Genomic DNA, 22,343 nt, shown 5'->3' on the forward strand with positions numbered 1-22,343 from the left:
TCTTCCCTCATTCTTGGAAACAAAACCTTGTTGCATTTCTCATCGTTACCATGTCTTATAGTGTTAACAGCTTAGTATAGTTATAAAGCAAAATTCTTCATCCATGCATTCAGAATGCTCAGATAATGATAAATCTGCAAAATAAAAAAGCTTAGGAAAAGTTATGCATTTATTTGACAGTACAGTATGCACATCATGATTCACAGAGCCAAAGGCAGCCCACCAAACTTGGGCTGGAGCTGTGTCCAAGTTCAGGGGTCACCAACCTCACATTCAGAGGTGTTATGGCGCCTGCAAAGGCCTTCTTTGCTGCATCTGGGATGAACCATAATCCCCAGATTCATTTTTAAGAAAAGCTTATAGTATTTTAGAATCTGAGATACGAAGCAAAATATATAAGCAGCATTCTGCCAATTTTTTGTGAGAAACTAGCCTGCTCCAACCCCTCTCACTTACTTCCCCACTCTGGTCAGGGGGAAAATCCTGTGGGTGCCCAGAGGAAGAGGTGCCTGAGTAGTGAGAAGGGGAGGGGGAGCATAAGTGCTCTTTGAGAGAAGGAACACAGGTATTTGTGGTCTGTGTGAGAGAGAGGTCTGTGTGGCTGGCAGACCAATGGCTGTGTGCCTGCGGTCTGTATGTGTCTGCTTTGTTGAGATTCCTACATTGTAGGGGGTGGGACTAGATGACTCGATGGCTCTATGTGGACCTGAGTGTGAATGTGGTGTGGGCACCATGTAACTTTCCTGGTATTGGGGAATGCTCCCTGTTGCAATTAGGCAGCAACATCCTCTGTGTGTTTGTTTGAGAGAGAATCAATATTGTGCACTCCACACTCAGGATCAGCAGGACATAGCAGACTTCCCATTGTAAGCCAGAGGTTATCCAGGTGTGGGAATGATGGCAATTACTAAAGTCTCCCCAATTTTCTATTATGCCACTCCTCCATAGCAGCCATTTTTTGAAGGGTGTCCATGGCACTTTCTCAGAATTCAAAATGTGCCAGGCGATCCCTGTCCTAGTGCTTGAAGAAGGGAATTATTCAAATCAAGATTTACAGCCCCAAATATATATTTAACTCTCTATTTCCATACAGTATTGTTATTGTTACAGCTCTTGGCCTGTAGCTGTAAAAAGCAGGCAGACACAACCATGGCTTCAGGTGAGAAGCAATTTGGAAGAAACTTACGAGCCACTTGGACTGGCAGTGATGTTTCTTTTAGTGCCATCACAGGTATTATTGTAACTTTAAGGGGCCAGAAGCCAAAGGGCAATGTCTAAGGGACCTGACACTTTGGAGTCCAAGCACATGTGACTGGATGTTGTGTCTGGGATGGGTTTTCATTTAACTGCTTTAAAATGGTTCTGGAGCTCTGTCTTATAAGAAGGACTTCTTAGAGCTGAAACTTACAAGGTTGGAGCACTTTCACTGCAAATGTGGGTGTTTTTTCAGTGAATGTGTATAATCCTTTCCCCCCTGTATAGTCCAAATGGCGGAATTAGCCCTAGAAGAGGAGTTTCCATTAGCACCAATATAGCAGCTTGTGTTAGTCTTCATCAGAATTGCAGTGGGGAAGAAATAACTAACACACCTCCCTGTGATCACTTAGTAAAATAGCCTCTCCTGCTAGCTAGTAACATTAAACATCACTTTAATGTCACTGCTAGTTTGCTAGTTCAGCTCACAAATTCAGGCATCCGTGAAGAGTCAATAGCCTGAAAATAATGAATCTCTTGGCATTTCCTGTGGCAATTTGTTTTGGGCCGAGCGGGGGGGGGGGGGAGTGTAACAAAATATTTTTTCCCAGTTTTATTTGGGATGAATACAGTCACACTAAAAAATAAATTTAGTTGTATTTTACCAGCCTTTTGGCACATTCTCTTTATGTATTGTTAGAGGACTGAGCTGTTCCACAGTGGAAGGGTCTCCCTCAGGAGGTGGTGGACTCTCCTTTCTGGAAGGTTTTTAAGCAGAGGTTGGATCTGTCCTGGATGCTTTAGCTGAGATTCCGGTATTGCAGGGGGAAGGCCTAGATGACCCTTGGGGTCTCTTCCAGCTCTACAATTCGATAGCTCAATGACTGGCCCAGAAAACAAGATTCAGTTTTTTTAAAATCACAGTAGCTTACCAAGCCCCAAATTTAAAATAATAATAATAATCCAATCTTCATAGATCTGTCAGCATCATTTGGATTCTATTTCAATCACCAGCTGAGCCTATAAGAGTTAGAAAAAATTTTCTTGTGCAGGTATTCCACTATATCACTTCTGGTCTTCAGTGACTCAAATTCAAAAAATGGAATCTGAAAGTTAAAAGGAAGGAAGAATGTATTACTGAAAGCATTTTTCAGGAAGCAAACTCAGATAATTTTTCTTCTGTGAAATTAGAGGAATTGGTCTGTTGCTTATTTTTTCTTATGTATTGTATCCTATAGTTTTTGATATAAGAAATAAAAAGAGCAATAAAAATTTAATTAAAAATCAATCCACAGCCACTATAGCACATCACAACTGATACAACAGGCAGAAAAACCATTGAGTGGTCTGCTGAGCGATCTTCAAGTGGTTCATGGGGGGCAGGAGAAGTTTGGAAACTACTTTTATATATCTATTCCATCTTTGGCAAGCATTATATACACCTAGGGTAGAATTCTCCTAGCAATCCCATTCACCTGTGGGGAGTGAACCACCCAATAACAGTACCTCTGCCTCATCTGGAATGAGTTTCCATTTATTAACCCCAATCTAGTCCATTACTGTGACCATGAAGTGTTTCAGGATGCCCATAGCCTTGCCTGAAGTCAGCGACAAAGAGATAAAGTTGGGTGACACTTGACGCCAAATCTCTGGATGACCTCTTCCATCTGCTTCATGTAGATGTTCCACAGCCTGGGGCAGAGTGTGGAACCTTGTGGGGACCCCAAGCAAAGCTGCCATAGGGTCAAGCGGTGCTCCAACAGCCCCACCCTCTGGAACTGCTCCTCCAAATAAAAGCAGGACCAGTCCTAAGCAGTGCCTTCAACACTCAGTCAGACTCTTAAGAAGGATGCCATGGCCAACAGTACTGAAAGCCGCTGAGAGGTCTGAGGAATCCAGCAGAGCCACGCTCCCCTGCCCTTCTCTTTCTTGGGAAAGGTCATCTCGTTATGACCAAGGCAGTTTCCCTATGCCAAAGCCAGTTCTGAAGCAAAATCAAAATGGTTAAGAAAAAACAAAAAAACCCAGCTTCATCCAGAAGTATCCTAGCATTTGCCAGCTGCCACTCTTCAGCAACTTGCCCAGGAATAGGATATTAGCCACTGGCCTGCAATTGTTGACATTTTCCAGGTCCAGATTAAGCATTCAATGGGGGTAGGTATCAGCTCTTAAGAGCCCAAGCTTCAAGAGAGAGTCTGAGGCAGCAATATGGATTTCCAGTGCTACCTGCTCTTCACACTATCTTGCCTGCAATTTTCCATTCTGCTTTGAACAGCAACCATTTGGTTCACCCCAACTACTTCAAGTATTTACCTGCACAACTTCGTAACCAGCTAGCTGTAGGTGCCTTTGCTTAATGGCCTCTTTTCCAAGAAGATTGTGACTGTTGGTACAAAATCTTCTTTGATCATCAATGCAGAGAGCTATTCTGCCAATCAAACACAAAATAAGATTAAATATTTATCGCATTTGAATCAAACTTTTATGACATCCTGCATAGTTGTTGTTTTTTAGGATATTACACGTCTTGGGTAATACAAATACCTGACAAAACCTCTATGGTGCAATGTGGCTGCCATTTCCCTGCGGTGGGATGTCATATTGCTCTTAGCATTTGAACCACAGAATCTTGTGAAGTACCTCGACCCCAGGGGAAGATCCCACAGGAGGAGCACACCTTGCCATGGGCTGGTGGCACAGAACAAGTTCTTTGAAGTGGTCTGTCTCTCAGTGCAATTGTTTAACTGAAATGTTTCCGGAGTCCTGTGGGAGGCAGCCCCAGGGAAGCAACAAGCAAAGACACAAATTGAAAGAACAGAAAATTGTACACCACTTGCACTACTCTGTTTATATTTAGCATCTTGCTTACCTTTGGTACGCCTCTTCATGTCTATTAGCTGGTAGTACAAATCCTTCATCATTGAGTTTAATCTCAATATCTGGTGCGAGGAAGGAGCAAGAAAAAAGTTACTATGTTTCTACAGCAGGGATGGTCAACAGGTAGATTGCAAGGGCTCTGTGGTAGATCGCTGCCCTCCCCCCCCCCCGACTCAAAAAAAGAAAAAGGAAAGAAAAAAGGCCCAACAACTTCGACTTCCTAAAAAAAGCTCTACAATTTTGGTAGATCACTGCCAGTTTTTTTAATAGTGGGAGTAGATCTCAGTCTCTTGAAAGTTGGACATGCCTCTTCTATAGCATATACCAGGGGTCTGCAACCTTTAAGACAGAAAGAGCCACTTGGACCCGTTTCCGAAGGAAAAAAAACCTGGGAGCCGCAAAACCATTGCGACATTTAAAACAAATATATCTCCGGAGCCGCGATCTGACAGCGGGCGGGAAGGTGACGTCGGAATGGTGCGTGACTAACGCACGCACCGCCCCCATGCGACGTCACAGCCAGTACAGCGCCCGTCACAGTGGGGAGTGTCGGGGCGCACAATGCACCTCCTCCCCTCGCTAGTATCTGCCCCGGAGCCGCGGCAAAGGTGTAAAAGAGCCACATGCGGCTCCGGAGCCGCGGGTTGCAGACCCCTGGCATATACTATATACGTTGTGCCTCTTTTTGTTTGGGCAAAACCACCCAAAATACTTGAGCATTATTCTTCTTTACCATCTGGAATGTGGAAAGCATATGTGGGCCTTTCTGCTTCTTATCTACACTCGATATGAATGCAAAGTATGAGATCTGTTAAAAGAAAACCATCTCTCATAATAGAAAAACATTAAGTATTAAAGGTAGCAAGAGGATAAAAGTATCATCTACATCCTATTTCCAACTCATTTAGTCTGCATGTGAATGGAAAACGGGGTGGGGGGTGGATGGGTCAAAAGAGGATTTCTATGATGGTAAGGACCCCTTTTCCTTCTGCAGAATAGTATAGTACCTGGCAGTCAACCAGATACTGACACACACAACCACGGGAATTTCCCGCAATATTATGCTGAGCAAGGAGGCATTTGGCAAGTAACTCTACTATTTAGGAGAAGCAATCATGTCAGGGATCAGCTATAACTTTGTGAAGGGTTGGTTGGTTTGTTTGTTACTGCATTCATTCATGCAAAGTACAGGTCTGTTGAAGATGAATGCAGCATTACTTTACACACTGAAACAGAAATTTTCATAATTATGGGACTATGACCATTAACATTTGCATTCAGCAAGACACGCATTAGCAACAGCTTCCCTACCCAGAGTATAGCAGTATGGTGTCAACACGTGAGAGGCAAAATATATCCGGGCCCCCAAGAGGTCAGTGAGGCCAGCCTTTACTTTGCTGTAGAGGTGACTGTCTACCAAGGACTCCGTTGAACGATCTGGCGTGAGAAAGGACTTGACAATGTACTTGGGAAGGAGTTGGGGACCCTATTAAGACAGGAGAGGAAAATAAGCAGTTTCTTCCTGCAGGTAGAAATACTAATAAATATGCAAGCAGTTTGGTACAAGGACAGGAATGGGTTACAAGGGAACACTTGGTGGCACAGAACAAGTTATTTGCAGTCTTTTTTTGGAAGGTCCTTATGTAGGTACTCCGCTGAACTGAAAGCCCAACGGGCCACGCACGGAACACTAAGCTACCAGCAAAATTCAGTATGACTGCTGCTATTGACAGTTACTAATTAGCATCATTACTTAAGGCTGCTCATTTTATTATGCAACACTGTGGCCTATTCTGAATGAACATGCGCAGGATCAAAACATGCACAAAAAGGAATGGCATATTCTCATACCTCGTAGGAAGGACACTCCAGTGTAACTGTTAGAAATAGCTGGGTCAACTGAGAAAGAACAGACTTCTTCAAACCAGGTCCTTCAGCTGGGATAAAAGAATCAGAGGCATCAAGAAAGATGGTTACACAATTTATTTCCCTTTTTTTTAAAAAAAAGGGGGGGCTAAGAAACAGCTGCTTAAAGCTATTTCCTAAGCTTTCATTTCACACAAAAGCTACTAGTCACCAAGGGGAGTGTAAAGTAAGATTTGCTACCAACTCTGCTGTACAATTAACAAAATACTGGGAGGCTGCCCCTGAGCTCCTGCCCCACTTCAATCCTACTGCAGATGTAATTTCCTAAGGTCTCTCCAAGACCCACTCCTGTTCTCCAATGCGAATTCACAACTTCCATTACAATGTGAGTTAACAATGTTACCAGGGCCATGTCATTTATATGAGGTGACATTTCTGAACATCCACATCCCTAGACAAGCTATATACTTACCTTGCAACTGCTGCAGAAAATAGGGACTAAAGACTTTTGCCAGGAAATTCAGGGGATAGCGTTCAACTAGGGTGCATGCATGAAGAAGGCTCAAGTATACATGAGGCTGAAACTGGGCCGATCGAGTGCTGAGTATCCTTTCAAGCTTTTGGAAAAGAGAAGGAGCACACGGAGGCAAATAGTTGAGTTTCCCAAATGGAATAATCTGCTCAGCGATCTGAGCAGTGGTGAAGTTGTCAGCATTGTAGATGAAACTTTCTGCCACTGCATTGAAGATGCTTTTAGAAAGGATGCGCTTCCTGCTGCAGAACTGCATGACTTTGGAAACTGCACAGGGATGCATGGTGAAGGTGTATTTGGCAACATGTCTTTCTAGAGCTTCAGTGAAGAACTGGTCGTTGTGTCCAAAATGAATGAATGCCTCCAGCACCTTTTCTAGCTCATTGTCAGTGAAATATGGGATGTGCCGTACTGAATGCTTGCAAAGCTTTATCACTAGAGGAATGGCTTGGGTTTGATCAAGAACCACCAGAGCATTTAACACTGTACTTGTCATTTCGGGGCTGAACTGAGGAACCAGAGTTACAGTTAAATTGCTCATTTTGTTTAATAGGGCTTGGTACTTTCCTCTTTCCCCGACACCCAGCTGCAGCATTTTGTAGACCATAGCCATTTCATCAGCCTTCCAGTCCTCCAGGTTTGTACTTTGAACTTGGTCCATAATTTGTTCCAGAATAGCACAACTTGGACCCTCTAGATTGAACAAGGATTCTCCAAGAACACACAGATTTCTAATAGTCATCTGGCCTTTATCAAGACGTTCTTGGCTCTCTGACACCAAACGAACCATCAAGGTACTCCAGGGATCCACACGTAATTTTATCAAAGCATTTAGTGAATTTACAAGACCAGATTCAGACAGGCTTCGTGATTCTTGTTCCAGTTGGAAGCAAAGTGACCTGAAGACTTCATCCTCCATCACCTCTTCTGGATTATTCAGCATACTGTCCTCCAGTTGAACATCACACAACCGGTGAAGGACAGCTGCCACCATGGTGTCAGATAAACTTTCCAATGCACTTACAAATCTGAAAATGTCTTTGTATGAACAGAAACAGTTCAGCTTCTTCAAAAACACCTGTTCATCTGTCCACGTGCTGCCAGATTTTACACTGTTACCAGCTTCTCCATGGAGTTGCACCATTCCCGTAACATAGCCGGGGTGATTTCCCAGTTCCATATGGTAGTTTCTAGAAGCCGTGCACTGAAAACCACAGACTGAACACACTATTCGCAATGTTGAAGAACCATGGGGACATAACCTGAACTGCCTAATTTGCTGGCCAAAATGGTTCAAGGCTGTGCCTCGAGTTAGTAGCTGCCTACATGCTTGCATTCTAGAAATAGATGCCTGGATACATTTAAAATTCATGGAAGCCATTTCAGGTCTGCTTTGAACATTTCTCCCTGAAAGAAAAACAACAACTAAAAGTCAGTGTCACTACAGAGATATCCTGGTTAGCCATCGAGAGTTTTTATTATTATTATTTATTTTTTAAAAAACAGCATGAAAAGAAAGGTCAAGAGGTGGCACAATGAGGACTGTGTCCATCCCATAGCTCTACAGAAGGGGAGACTAAGTACATAACACGGTACTGTCCACAGAATCAAGTGTCTTAATAACCTCAAATTTCCATATTCATGGAGAATCACATTTCTAGCCATTATAGATGCAAAGCTATGCTTCAAAGTGTGATGGGCAGTGGCTGTTGAAATTCCAGGAGCCTAGAGTAAGGGTTGGCTTTTCTTAGTATGGAATCTGGATTTCTGTGGCATGGAATTTACATTATTAAGCATGGAATACTAACTTCTTTACAGTGAACAAGAAGTGAATAAATAAATGCACCGAGCTGAAATTACAGGCAGACTGATGATTCACTGGCCCATGGCCTGAGTATTAATCCTTTACTGGCATACACAGGTTACAAGTATAAGTCAAAGTGTAAAATTAGCATCTGTTCATGAAAGTAGATACTTTAAGATAAAACAGATAGACGTTATAAGGTTAAAAAGTGCCTCTCATTTCATGGCATCTCTCAGAAATTTTGCTACATTCACCATGTCAGTAGAAAGGAAACCTTGGATAAATCAGGGCAATTAAACCTTTCTTTCAGCATGAGATTTAAATATTTCTTGCCGATTTCAGCATAAAAATGGACAGTAAAATAAAACATGTGCAATGGTTTCAACCTGTTTTATACCACAAGGACAATGCCTTTCTAAATATGGGATTTTCAAGAAGCTTCCTTGCAAAAGCAAGATGGAGTGAACTTACATCTTGCAACGGGAAAAGCTCTATGTTGGTGGGGATTGTATAGGTGATGTAAATATGGAGTGATCTGGCCAAAGAAAGGTAAGATCCCTAACCCCAATTGAGAGCAAGATTTATGGGCTGTAAGGCTGAGATTTTGCAATTCAATCTCTAGAAATCTGTGCTTGTTTGAAATGCTTCTGACAGTGATCTAAGCAAATGGTACCAGTATGGGCAGCCAAGGAAATCAGTGCATGCAACTGGTCCTAAAGAATTAGAATGTTAAATCCTTGTGCACTCTCAGTCCTTGGTAGATGGGCGTAAAGCCGAATAAACATTTTCATTTTCTCAGTCCTTGGAGTACTGCTGGCCTGTGGGGGTCATGCACCACTGCTTGCCATATCTTCCTTAATCACACAGATGCACATTGGTTTGCCTGCTACTGAAGGACAGCATAGAACTGGGAGAGCTGGTTAGGAGGGCAAATGTCCTTGCCCGCCCCACAAGCATTTGTTAGACTTAAGAGCCTCAGTAAAAAGAAGCCATAAGACATCCAAACAAACATCAGATCAAACTGTACCACATTCTGGTACAAACATTGCAAGCTAGATCTCTTGTGCTGAGCTGTGGCGGGAAGGGACTTCAGTTATGTTCTCCAGAGGACCCCTCCCCTCCCCACACCACCAGCTGGGTTCTACCAGAAAATGTTGCATTACATTATGGCTCAGGCGAAATCTATCTAAACTTCAGATAGACAAGTCACTTTTAGCTAAAAGCATGGGGGGTCATTAAAGGACAAACATGTGTGTGTGCTTAAGACATACAGATAATTATAACAAAAAGAGCAACGCAGCAAAGAGGGAGCCAATGTGGCTTCCCTCTGCAGGGAGGAGCCACCCCCGAGAAGGCCCTGTCCTGCGGGAGGGGCGGGCCTGAGGGAAGGGAGCGGGGCCCGGAAAGGGAGGCCTTGGCGGGAGGCGCTTCATCCCCGCCTCGCGGGGCCGGGCCTGGGGAGGCCTCCCGGCTCTGCCCTGCGTCGGAGCCGCGCCTTCTGGGGCGGAGGCAGCGCTCTGCACATGCTCAGGCGCGCGGCGTCCTGAGCCCTGGAATCCCGCGCGCTTCGCTTGCCCTCTTCTCCGGGGCGGCCAGGGAGCCTTACCCGCTTCTCCGCGGAAATGTGGAAAGAGCGGCGCTTCCCTCCACTGCCCGCCTTCCGGTTGGGGCTCGGCCTGGTTTTCCAATGCACGACCCCGGAAGTGAAAGGGCGGGGCTTGGCCGGAGCAGGGCCTTCGAGCCGGACCACAACTCCCATCACCCCTCGCGAGGGCCCGGCGCGCTCAGAAGAGTGTCCTTGTCTCTGCCGGAATGCTGGGCTCCCTTGGGCGGGTCCAGGCTCCGCCCTCCAGCAACAAGGGGAGGTCGCCCCGCGAGACACTCTGGCCTCGGCGCCTGCGCACGGGGGAGAGAGAGAGAGAGAGAGAGAGAGACCCCGAAGCACCGCCTTCCCGTCCCCAGTCTACTTCTCCAGTCCCTGGTTCGAGTGCCGAGCGCCCAATCGGCCGCCTTGTCCCGCCCCCTTGTTGCTCCGACTGGCAGCTCTCCTCTTCCGCGGCTTCTTCCCGGGCGAGCGAGCGGCGGGCCAGCAGGTCTGGGCTTGGAGAGGCGCGGGGGGGGGGGGGCGAGGCCCAGGGGGGGGGGGGCCCGGAGGCCAAGCCTGGTCCGGGGGCGGCGGGGCTGCCTGGCCGTCGTCTCCTCCTCCTCCTCCTCCACGTGGTCTTTTCCGCGTGTCTCCTTCAGGCTTTCCTAATGCAGCTTCTCTTTTCTGTCGCGGGCAAGAAAATGGAAGCATTTGCTCCGTTCACTTGTACAGACTGAGGGGGATCTGACTGCAGTCAGGAAAACAGGACCTACTCAGTTGCTGCCCCCACTGCTGTGATTATGTTTCCCTAAGCAAGAATCAGGATGATGATCATGATGGTGATAATAATATAATAATAATTTATTACTTATACCCCGCTCATTTGGCTGGGCCTTCCCAGCCACTCTGGCCATCTTCCAACAGGGGATTAAAAACACAATAAAAGATCAAACATTTAAAACTTCCCTGAACAGGGCTGCCTTCAGATGTCTTCTGAAAGTCATATAGTTGTTTCTTTCCTTGACATCTAATGGGAGGGCGTTCCACAGGGCGGGTGCCACCACCGAGAAGGCCCTCTGCCTGGTTCCCTGTGGCTTTGCTTCTTGCAGTGAGGGAAATGCCAGAAGGCCCTCAGCACTGGACCTCAGTGTCTGGGCTGAACAATGGGGTGGAGATGCTCCTTCAGGTATACAGAAATAAGGATAGAGAGGTTTTTCCTAGAGGGGTTTTCCAATTAGCCTTGAGCTCCAGGATTTCTGCTGCCCCAAGCAGTAGCCTGTACTGCCTCTTTTGGTTGGGCCACCTCACTTGGGGTGGGTAAAGTATGTCCAACCTGATCCTGCGCATATATTCTTGGAGGCAAGTCCCACTTTGTTCAGTAATGTGCATAGAATTTTGGCCCTGAACTTGCTTTCTGAAGGGTGGCATATTTGGACGGCTGCGGGGAGAAGAGAAGCAGGAACTGCCGTTTCTGGAAAGGATTACAGTCTCATTGTTGCATATGAAGTAACCCCTTTGCTTTTCTCTCTTTTTTCTTTCCCCATGTACTGTAGTTGATCTTTGAAAGATGTGCTGTAAAACAAACCGTAGGTTTTTGCTCCTTTATGCGAGCCAGAAGGGTCAGGCAAAAGCTATAGCTGAGGAAATATACCATCAGGCCAAGGACAGTGGGCTTGAAGCAGATCTTCACTGCATCAGTGAGTCAGACAAGGTAAGATTCTTTGAACACCCGATTCAAATATACAGGAGTGGCATATTTGCAAATGACTTTCCACAACATTTCTTTGGATCATTCAGAGCTTTCCTTAGAAATCTTTCCCCTCAAAAGGTACATCTTGATTTTGTTCTCTTTTTGTTGAAGTCTTTGGGTAAAAAGGGTAATCAACGTAGATGGTAGTGACGTGTTAAAGACTGCACCTTCTACCAGGTTGCTCACACTGCAGATTTTGTCCAAGGGAAAAGAAATTGGAGAGGGGGAAAGGGAGGGTCATGGAATCATAGAAATGTAGAGTTTCAAGGGATCCCGAGGGTATAAGAAGGCAGAAATGTGAGCAAATGCACTTATGCATACTTGGGTTTCATCTTGATTACATTTGCATTTCTTCTTATGCCCCCTCGTGGAAGTTATCCTGTTTTATCCTTAGGACAACCCTATGAGGTGGGTTAGGTTGAGAGAGTGATTGGTCAAAGTTACCTAGTGACGTTCATGGCTGAGCTAGGATTTGAATACAGGACTATCTTATCTAAGTTCAGTACTGCAGGAAATCTACTACACTATGCTTATATATTGCATAGATTTGTTCGTGGAGAATTAGGATGCAAGAGGTTAAATTGTGGATTGAGTATATATAATTTGTGAGAGTATGTGATTTTTGATTCCAAGCTCAACTATTGCATCTAACTTTGGATCCTTGCAACATGTAAAGACCTACCTACTGTACAAGCTGAGGCAAGACTTGGAATTAGAACCATTATTCTGTTTCTTTCACTGGTTGTAAAACTCCGCTATTTGTGTGGGATTCAACAAATGACTCCCACCCACAGAAGCCCTGTGCAAGGACTTCTGCCTGTGAAATAGGGCCTTCCTCCCTTCTGCTGCCCCCATGCACCCCCTCCTGACATTGGCTCAGGGGTCTGTGTCAAGAGAGCTCCTGGGACAGCCCATGTGGGGAAGAGGGGGGGGGGATTATTCTATCTGGAAACCAAAATGCTTGCACAGATGGAATCATCACCTTAGTGTGATATTAAATTCCTCCCCGTAGCAGGCTCAGAGCTATCAAAATAGATTTTAAAAAGCTAATTGAAAAACCTGATGAATTGAAACATCACAATGGCTTAACCTCACATTACTGGATGTTCAGCTCTGATTGTGTGCGTCCAAATACCACCCAGTTTTGAACGTTTCTGCATTATGCTCTGTCTTTGTTTCTTTCAATTTACAGTATAACTTGAATAGTGAAAAGGACCCTGTGGTTATTGTTACTTCTACTACGGGTACAGGAGAGCCACCAGACACAGCAGTCAAGTTTGTCAAGGAAATTAACGATAAATCTCTGCCATCGGACCACTTTTCCCATTTACGATACGGATTGCTAGGTAATTTGCTTGTAAGCTGCTATTCGTATAAAGCAGGGGAGAAACCTTGCTGCAAAAAACTGCAGGCTGGATCCAATATATTTTTGATCAAATTGCTTAACTATGATCACAGTTAGTATAGCTGTGGGGCCCTCATTACGAGTATTGATGAGACACCACACAGAATCAGGGTACAATTCACGCCTCTCTGAAATAAGGATTTAGCTGTACTTTCTTCATTGGGAAATATGAACTATATATTCTTAAATTTTACAATTTAATATCCTTTGTATTTTTAGACTGTGTTTTTGTTATATCTTTCCGTATTTTACAATTATGATCCATGAAAGAACTGTGATTCCAAAGTCGATGGCAAATTGGTATGAATTTCAATTGTATAACCAAAGGGGATTATTTCATTTATGATAGTGAAATAAAAAATAGCACTATACATTTATTTATTTTTTTACTTCATGTGTGCTGTTGAATAGGAAACCAGTAAAAAAACCAGCATGACTTGGTGTCTTAACTTGACTTACTGAATTCGAAGATGCTTTTCTGCTTTTAAGGTGCCATCCGCCATATATAGCCAGCTAGTCTGCTAATTAATTAATTTTGTCTTTTAAAATTTGGAAGTCTGAAGAATAGGATGATGACTTAAATACAGGCATCCAAAACTTAATTGTGGAAGAGGCTTTGCCTATTGCACTTTGGAGATCGTGAATATTGCCCATAATTCATTGACTTTTTCACTGATAATTCTGGTGCCTGGCTACTTACCTTTATCAATGAGCAATATTTATGTATGTATGTATGTATGTATGTATGTATGTATGTAATAGCGGTTGATTCCCGACCAGATTGCAGGGAGGTAATGGTTTTCTCTAGATGGCTGCTTGGAGGGATGGGTGGGAGCAGCAGCCTAAGCCTCCAGTTTGCTAAAATGGCGCATGGCCCCCCCTTTCTTTCTCCTTTCTGCTTCTCCTGCTGCACTGAGGAAGTGGCTGTTCCTAGAGCAGGTCTGTGTGCTTCGCAGTTACTTCCAAATAGTAGCCTGAGAGCACTACGACACCATGTGGGGCCGCTGCCCAGCAACTGTGCCACACGTCATCCGTTTCCAGCATCACCTGAGGCAGGCAGGGAGGGGTGAAGAGGGAGAATGAGAACCATTCTCTCTGTTCCAGTCCTTATGCCAAACATTTCAAGCTGCGTAGAAGAGAAGTGCTTCTTTCTGAGTTAGTATCTTAGGGCCAGTCCAGATTGAACTGATGGTGGCGGCGGCAGCAGCAGCAGCAGCAAGGAGGTGCCAGTTCCCAGTTCAGAAGAAACTTACATTCTTGTTCTCCTCTTCTGAACCGCCTGAATGGTTTAGAGACTGGGACGGGTGAGAGAGTCAGCTTTGGAAAATTCCACCCTGCCTTACCAAAGCTTGGGGGGGGGGGGACACAGTTGAACTCTGTGTGGAAGAAACCATTGTCTACTTGGCACCGTCCACCATCCATGTCTGCACAAGGAGGCCTGTGTTGGCAATCCTAGGAACTTGTGCTTATTGTTTTGTAGTTTGTCTTACTGCTGCATTAAAGCTGGAGGGCAGAGTTTGATTTATTCTGAAACACCTTGTCCAGGGAATTGATCTGATGCAGGTTTTCTTGGTTTGCCTTTTCCCTTACTTTTATTGGCAGGCCTGGGAGACTCAGAATACACATTTTTCTGCAATGGTGGGAAGATAATAGACAAACGATTTCAGGAACTTGGAGCACAACGCTTTTATGAGGTTGGACTCGCTGATGATGCTGTCGGGTAAGAAACCTAAATTTCTCTGATGAGGTTTTGGTTAAGTCGCCTTGTGTGGCATTTGTTCCAATCCCCACCCCCACCCCATCTATTTATAGCCCCATGTGGACACCAATTTAGAAACTGAGGAGGAGCGAAATAGGAGAGATCTGCCAGTGACATAATTTACTTTTATTCAAATTAAGCACAAGGTTGGAATGACTCTCCACTGCTCCTAAAAAATTCATCTCTATCCTAGATGAAGATTGCTCATGCATGCATGCTTCCTTCATTCCCCCAGGAAATGAATTTTCCTTCATTCCCCCAGGAAATATTCCCAGAAGCAGGCAGTGTGTCAGCAGTAGCCATGGGCAATTGTGACGGTTCAAGTTAAGAGCATAGCTTGCTTAGCCTCAGCTGAAATGACCCCACTGAGTCTTTTTGCCCACTGGTTCTGCAGAGCTACTGGGCAGAAACATTCCCAAACTCCTGTGTCCAGCTGCCTTCACTGCTGCCTTGCCCTCCTGCTCCATATCTCTTCTTGGAAAGAGCCTCCTGTGACTTGATCTCCCAGAAGAAGTAAGAGGAGTTGAAATTGATAGACATGGTTGAGTTTGTCCTTCTTTGCCTCATTAAGTACTGCTATTGTTTTCGTTTTTTGCAAATGCAGTGCAAAGAGCAGCACAGCACATCCCAGTAAGTAAATATCTCACTGGGGCTCTTGTGATTATATCAGCTGATAGAGGGCTCTGGTGTGCTGCTTTTAATAATGGCTTTTAAAGTGGGAGAAAGCCAATAGCCAGAAGAGCGAACTTGGTTATTCAACACATCATTATTAATAAAGTTTTAACCTTAATAGTCTTTTCAAATTCATGTATCAGTGGCATTTAACACCCTACAGGATAAGCAAAATTTACAAAACTCCAGAGCAATTTGAGCAAGAAACTTCATACACGTTTCCTGACCACGTGTCATTATAAAGAAAAATTCTGGAACAACGTATGAAGAAAACCCAAAATGATTCTTTTGTTCGCAGTCCAAACAGAAATAGAAAAGGTGGACATACAGTTAGTCACATATCTTCTGATAGGTGCAAGGCTGCGCCTTAGTCATCTCTGGAGAAACAAAAATCCACCTCCTGTATCAGAATAAAAGGAAAATATGGGGAAAGCCTTATTATTTAGATTAACATACCAAATAAGAGCTAGCATCAGAACAGTAAATAAGAAAACATTTTTTTTTAAAAGATGGGCACTTCTTCTAAGTTTCTAGAATGAGAAAATTAAATATAATACCACACATTGTAACTTTTCCCCACTACTATGAAGCCTGCTAAAATCTGTTAAAGTCCTGTCCAGTGAGATATGTCTGCAATGTCCCAGTTCTTGCTTTTTCTTTTGTAAACCGCTCTTTAAAAAAACCAACATAAACCTTTGAAATAACTTGTAAACTGTGTTTAAATAATCTGCAGGTGCTGTTTGGGTGCTGACATTTATCCTGATCTTTCCATACATACTTTTTAAAATTCACTTTTTTGCTTGGTTTCAGTTTGGAATTGGTGGTTGACCCTTGGATTGCTGGACTTTGGCTTGCCCTCCACCAAGAATTTGCATCCAGAAAGAAAGAAGGAAACCACACTGAACAACCTCCACCTCTTTGTGCTGATGCAGTTTGTAACTCGTGCATAAACTCCAGAGTAGAGCGTTTGAAGCTAGAAGTTTCGGGTGTGAACAATGATCTCCTAGCAAAAGCAGTTACTAAGTCAGAACTTCCCCTTCAAGGCTCTCAGCCTTCACTTTTCCACTCGGTTCCTCCACTTTCACAGTTGGCTCTTAATGTTCCTGCTTTGCCACCAGAATACCTAGAAGTGCACTTTCAAGAAAGCTCTAGGCAGGTAGGTCTCCCACACTGACACCATTTCTAGATGTAAAACTCTGATCTTCTGTAAGTTTGCATTTGGGAACTAAAGATGCAACATGATTTTAAAGTTACTTATTTGTGAAGAAGGGAAATGATTTTATTATTACATTTATATCCATTTTTTTCCTTCAAGGAACGCACATTGGTGCATGTGGTTCTCCTTCCCCCCATGTTATCCTCACAAGTGGGGAGAGGAAGATAAGAGATGATTGTTTTTGCTGGGAAAGACCACAATGACTTTCTTCTAAAGTTGGAGAGTTAAACATGTTCTCAGCTCTTTCATTGAAATGATAGGCCTTGATGTGCTTGGGGGGGGGCAGGATCATGTATATATTTTACTGTTATTTCATATAATGGTGTACAAATATTTATGTGCTTATTCCTTCGATCTAAATTTACGTCAGCTTGTTTTTAGGATCCCAGCCTGTGTTGCGTTTCAGAGAGCTCCGTTTTCCAGGTTCCTGTCTTCAAGGCTGTTCAACTTACTAGGGATGATGCAATTAAAAGGACTTTGCTGCTAGAACTTGATATTTCTGTAAGTTGAATTAGTTTGGGGTTTTTTTATTAACTTGACAGAAATGATAATGATGATAAACCTACGGTACAAGACAACCCTTTTGAAGTCCACTGTCCCAATTTTAACACTAAACAAGTTTTAAAATATGATTTTACAAGGGGAATCTGCAATAAATGTTGCAATGTGAAGTGCTCCTCTTTTGTGTTCCAACCAGGCAGCTGTTCCCTTTTCCAAGACATTCTATTCCCTCTTCCCAGGTTTCTGGGTATCACCAGCTATATCCAGTCCATCATTTCATGCCCACTGAGACTTCTCAGTCCACAATGAGTTGGTTTGGGCTGCTCCTGCATTAAGTTCCTCCCTCCCAAATTCCGTGAAACCTTGGGGTTACCTGCCAGTGCCTCCTTTTGATGTGTCAGTGGTGCCATTTGGACTACCTAAGGTTCCAGACATGGCCCTCAATTTGGTAAACAGAAATGTATCAGTACATGCTGCAGTAGATGTTCAGGTTAGTATAATGAAACACTTCCTTCACGGGAGTTTATAGTTGCCAATGAGCTGCAAAGGTCTTGGAGGTACAAGAAGGAGCACACATCCATTGCTTTGACAAGTGTTTATTTTCACAAATTGTGGCATTAAAAGAGGGGATTGTATCTGGCTAATATGTGGAGAAGACCACTGATTTCAATAAGTCTAAAGATTCCTGACTGACTTATTTCCTTGTATTTATAGCACACCTTCCATTATGGTGTCCATGTAGTTCTGAGGCAGTTTCCACCCAGATCCAAACCTGCTTAGCTTTAGCAAGGTGGTGCGCTCATGCACCGTCAGCCCATATCTTGGGATTAAGTCTGTTGGAATCATGGGTTTCCTTGGATAGGTCTTGCTGAGATAATGTTTGCGTGCAATGTAATAGAGGGAAGGAAATGGTGTGTGGCACGTGTCTTTCCAGTTTCACATGGACCAACTTGTATTTTAAATACAGAAAACCACATTTAGCTACCAGCCTGGGGATGCCTTTAATGTCATTTGCCCTAATTATACCAGTGAGGTGGAAGAGCTTCTTCATATCTTGGGACTGTCAGAGAAGAAAGATTACTTTGTTTGCTTGAAGGTTAAGGCAGGCACTAAAAAAAGAGGTAGGTTTTATACATTTACCATGATATTGCATGTGATACTGCCCTTCTGAGAAGAGAAGAGAAAACTCATTTTGTGTAACTGCCCCTTCATTTTGGGATCTCAGGAGTTCTGTGCAAATTGCATTTCAAGTTAAAATACCTGAGGCACTTGTTAGACAGTCTTGTCCCCAAACTTGTGCCACCTGTCTCTTAGAGCCTTGTGACGTATGAGCAGGACTTGGACTCCAAAGCTGAAATAATTTTAATCTTTTTACAGCTTCTAAATCATCTTCTCTTCTCTTTTCTGAGATTTTGCATATGTGATCCTTTGAGCAAGTAGCAGAGTATCTAAAAATGTACTCCAGTTTGATTTTGAAAACCCCAAAGTTACAGGCAGCAGATGTACTAGCTGGATATCCTATTTGATGTCAGTGGGAAAACAGAAACAAAAATAGACATAGATGGGTTTTAAGGCATTTCCATTTCCACTAGATTTTTAAACTGAAATGTTTGGGGGGCATTTTGTTCTTTTTATTCATTTTAAAACTAATACACACCTCTAGTTCATATGCCACCAGCATATGTGTGAAGTTGGGGAGCGTTGTCTCAATGTACACGCCTTCCTTAGTCCTGAATATTTTCAAATACAAGCCTAATTTATCACAATGGAACTTACATAAATGTAAAAATGTAACCTTACTACTATTTTGTTTGCCCACTTACCTAGTTTGTGGAGATTCTTTTGGAGTTTTTATTGGTCTCATTGGGATTTCGCCACAATGAATAATCTGGTGTCCCACTGCAAATTTGGCCACTGCTCTGTCTGCCTCTGCATTCTGATAACTTATGTACAAGTTAAATAGTCCTGGTTTAAATGATTACAGAATTTGTGGAGAGCTTGTTGTTTACTTCCCTGCTTTGTGACACTGTCAGTCTACTTTTGCTTACTTAAAAAAAATTATTGATTCTTAAGGACCTGTCATTCCATGACTGCTAGGTAACAGTCAGCTTCTTGATGTAAATGTTAAGGAATCCTTGATAAGGTTTGAAGGAAACCTAGGATTCCCTGGAATATAATTTGAAAGCTGCCACTCTACATGAGTGAGTCTTCTAGGAGGTAGCTTTTACAACTCACAAGTAATCATAAAGAAGAGTGGAACTGTTTCTCGATATGTTCCCAATTTAAATTTATTTTTTCTTCTTAAACAGGAGCAGCTGTGCCACTGTATATACCTGAAAAGAGTACTGTGAAATTTATTCTGACGTGGTGTCTGGAAATAAGAGCAGTTCTCAAAAAGGTGACTTTTTACTTTTTCAAATAACTTTATTATATCCATTCTTGGTACTCTCTAAGGCCTAGACTGGTTGGGTGGTTCAAGCCTGCGTTGGAGGAGTTTGGAACTTGGAACCATGGGCATCAGGTAGCTGACACAGGGACTTCCCATATAAAATTATTTTTGCCTGAGGTCAAGAGGAAGACATTCTCAGTTGCTCCGGTTTTAACTGTTAGTCTCTGAGCAGTGCAGAATCTTTGCAATAAGCTCTCAGAAAGTAGTTTGTCCCCTGAAGCCGTCAGCCCATTTGTGAGCTGTTGCGATGCCATGGGATGTTCATGGGGTGGAGGAGGCCGGATTCCGATTAAACTGAAGCCAAGGAATGAGGCTTCCCTTGGCCCAGAGCCTCCCATGCTTAGAGCAGCTCCCATTTCCAGCTACTGCCAGACCCATCAGCAGAGAATCCCTTTCAGGTTCTCTCTCTGCACTGCCACTTGCTCGCTCACTCGCCCTTGGCTTGCTGCACCAGGCCTCTTTTTCTGGACCTGGAGCAGCAGAGAGGATTAGGAAATTTGCTGCTCACGACAACTGCCTTGTTCCTCTCTGCTGCTCTGAGTCCAAGAAGAAGTCAAGTGCTGCTAGTGAGAGGGCAATGAAGAAATAAGTGCTGATAGGCGCTGCCTTTGCAGGGCTCAAAGTTCTGGAAGAATAGTTAACAAATACATGTTTGAACAAGCAGGCTATATTGATATCTGTGCTATCAACGCTCTTCCGTTAACTAAAATAATCAGTAACTGGATACCAGCAACGATGAGCAGCCAGCCAGATGAAAGGCTTTGTAACTTGAATACAGTGGACCCTCTGGATACGAATGTAATTCGTTCCAGGGGGTCCGTATGTACCCCGAAAAATCCACAAGAAGAGGTGCCGTTTCTGTGCAAGCACGCAGCGCGATAGAGCGCATTTGTGCACAGCGAAACCCGGAAGAATACACTTCCAGGTTTGCCATGTTCACAACCCGAAAGTTACGTTACCTGAAGGTAACGTAACCCGAGGGTCCACTGTACATCTTCCCTTGGTGCTAGATTAAACATGTTTGTGTGTTAATTTTGGTGGGCCTTTCCCACTAGACCACTAGATGTCATCAGTAAACCACATGTAGCAGCCTCTATGAACTGCTGTACCTTCTAAACACACATTTAAAGGCTTGGAGACTGATATCCCATGAGCAGAACTTCAGTTGCGTGGTCCTCCTGCTGAGCTGCTCTGGAGACAGTGTTGCGGAATGTCTCCCTGCCCTTGCCCCCTTCCGAGCTGCTCTGGAGATTGCAGAGCAGGGGGGGAATTGTCTAAAGTCACTGCCTCTTTTCAGCAGGAACCTCTGCCTGATTTCAGGAGACCTTCCGTTCACAGAAGTCACATTTGACTCAACCCTGGGCGTTCATAAATTACAGAGTTCTAGGTCAGAGTGCTACCCAAAGCACTCATCCCATGTATATGTTACTCAGCATGGTGACTTACATACTTTATGCAGTTTGCTTCTGTCAGCTGTTATTGTGGTGCTTCAGTGCGCAAACTGCTTGGGCAAGTCACTCAGTCAGCCTAAAAGATATGTAATTGGCCTCTCCTGGTTGCCTGTGTCAAGCAAAAGCTGCCTAGGTGACTAGACAGGAAAGCTTTACCCAGCTTGATCCTTCTCCTTGAGCCTTCTCCTTTTAGACCAAGAATGACAGACACACTGGGCCAGAAGACTAATGGGAAGCCCTGTGGGTACCCTTTGCAAACTGATTTTCAAGACTTGCCTCAACAGTTTTATTACAAAGGATATTGTGAGATAGCGCCATGTGTGCAACCCTGAGCTCCTGGGAGGAAAGCCATGTATCTTTTTCTTAAAGCGTTTTATTAAAAATATTGTAACAATGCAAAATACCTTTTTTCAGATAACAAAACAAAAATTGGAACCATAAAAATATGCTACGTGTCACAATGGAGAGAAGAGTAAGGCAGTGACAGTGGTACATTTCATCAGCCATTCATCCAGACCTATCCAAAACCATCCAGATCTCTGGGGATTGCAGTCCGTGCTGTCTGGATATCTGAAATAGAGCTATGGCATGTGCCACAAAATGAGTCTGAAGCCTGTTAGTTTTCTGGTTGCTTTCAGTTGGCAGGTCAGCTTTTCAGCCAAAGCAAGCATCCAGACTTGTGCACACCAAGTTTTGGATAACCATTCCCTCCAAACCTTCAAGCACCTAGCAATCTCAAGTCTTGCCATCCAGAGGAGAAACACCACAAGGTCTTTATCTTGCCCTTACAAACACCCAATAAAGCTGAAACTACTATTGTCTGCCTCATTATAGGCGACACCTGCAAGAACACTCTACACCAGATGTTTTGCATTGTAAAATATGACCGGCATATGTTAAATTTTGTCCCCCATGCTGCACCCCCTCCAACATTCTGGAGTGGTGGAGCCCCTAATAAAGGAGCAAATAAATGGGAGGGGTGTGAGGTACCACCTGTGGACCAATTTCCTCATACTAGGATTGGGACCTGTATCTCCGTATTCCCCACCCACCACCTGGAGCGTGGCTCTCCTGGTACAGCAGTCCCCAGGCATGTTCCCGTAACATCCTCAACCACCTGGTTTACTAGGAGCCGATTCACAGAGGGTTGTCTGTACCTGTTCTGCCTTCAAAGGCATATTATTAGCAAAGAGATGCCTAGGATGGTACAGCCCGACAGCCTCCCTTCCTCTCAGCTGAAGTCACTTCCTGCCTGACTAAAGGCTGGGTGTGCTAAGAGTGG

The 22,343-nt window shown here is 44.0% G+C and overlaps 2 protein-coding genes across 3 annotated transcripts in view; one reads left to right on the plus strand and one right to left on the minus strand.

The window, feature by feature from the left end:
* Nucleotides 1–151: 151 nt before the first annotated feature.
* FASTKD3 (FAST kinase domains 3) lies at nt 152–9,953 on the minus strand. Its single transcript, XM_081205995.1, has 7 exons — nt 9,880–9,953; nt 6,410–7,876; nt 5,923–6,008; nt 5,383–5,557; nt 4,064–4,133; nt 3,508–3,622; nt 152–2,300 (listed from the first exon to the last, which is right to left on the minus strand). The coding sequence occupies exons 2-7, from the start codon at nt 7,848–7,850 to the stop codon at nt 2,202–2,204; spliced, it is 1,986 nt and encodes a 661-aa protein (XP_081062121.1). The 5' UTR covers nt 7,851–7,876; nt 9,880–9,953; the 3' UTR covers nt 152–2,201.
* Nucleotides 9,954–10,235: 282 nt separating this feature from the next.
* MTRR (5-methyltetrahydrofolate-homocysteine methyltransferase reductase) overlaps nt 10,236–22,343 on the plus strand; it is a 36,322-nt gene continuing 24,214 nt past the window's right edge. Inside the window, exons 1-8 of one of the 2 annotated variants that reach the window (XM_081205990.1) lie at nt 10,236–10,366; nt 11,412–11,569; nt 12,801–12,954; nt 14,616–14,733; nt 16,255–16,600; nt 17,042–17,161; nt 18,129–18,282; nt 19,471–19,559. In XM_081205990.1, coding sequence (XP_081062116.1) covers nt 11,426–11,569; nt 12,801–12,954; nt 14,616–14,733; nt 16,255–16,600; nt 17,042–17,161; nt 18,129–18,282; nt 19,471–19,559 — 1,125 coding nt within the window. In that variant the 5' untranslated portion in view covers nt 10,236–10,366; nt 11,412–11,425. The remainder of the gene's footprint in view (nt 10,367–11,411; nt 11,570–12,800; nt 12,955–14,615; nt 14,734–16,254; nt 16,601–17,041; nt 17,162–18,128; nt 18,283–19,470; nt 19,560–22,343) is intronic. The other variant, XM_081205989.1, reaches the window with a different exon arrangement.

This window comes from Podarcis bocagei (genome assembly GCF_964188305.1).
Source record: "Podarcis bocagei genome assembly, chromosome: 8".
NCBI lineage: Eukaryota > Metazoa > Chordata > Lepidosauria > Squamata > Lacertidae > Podarcis > Podarcis bocagei.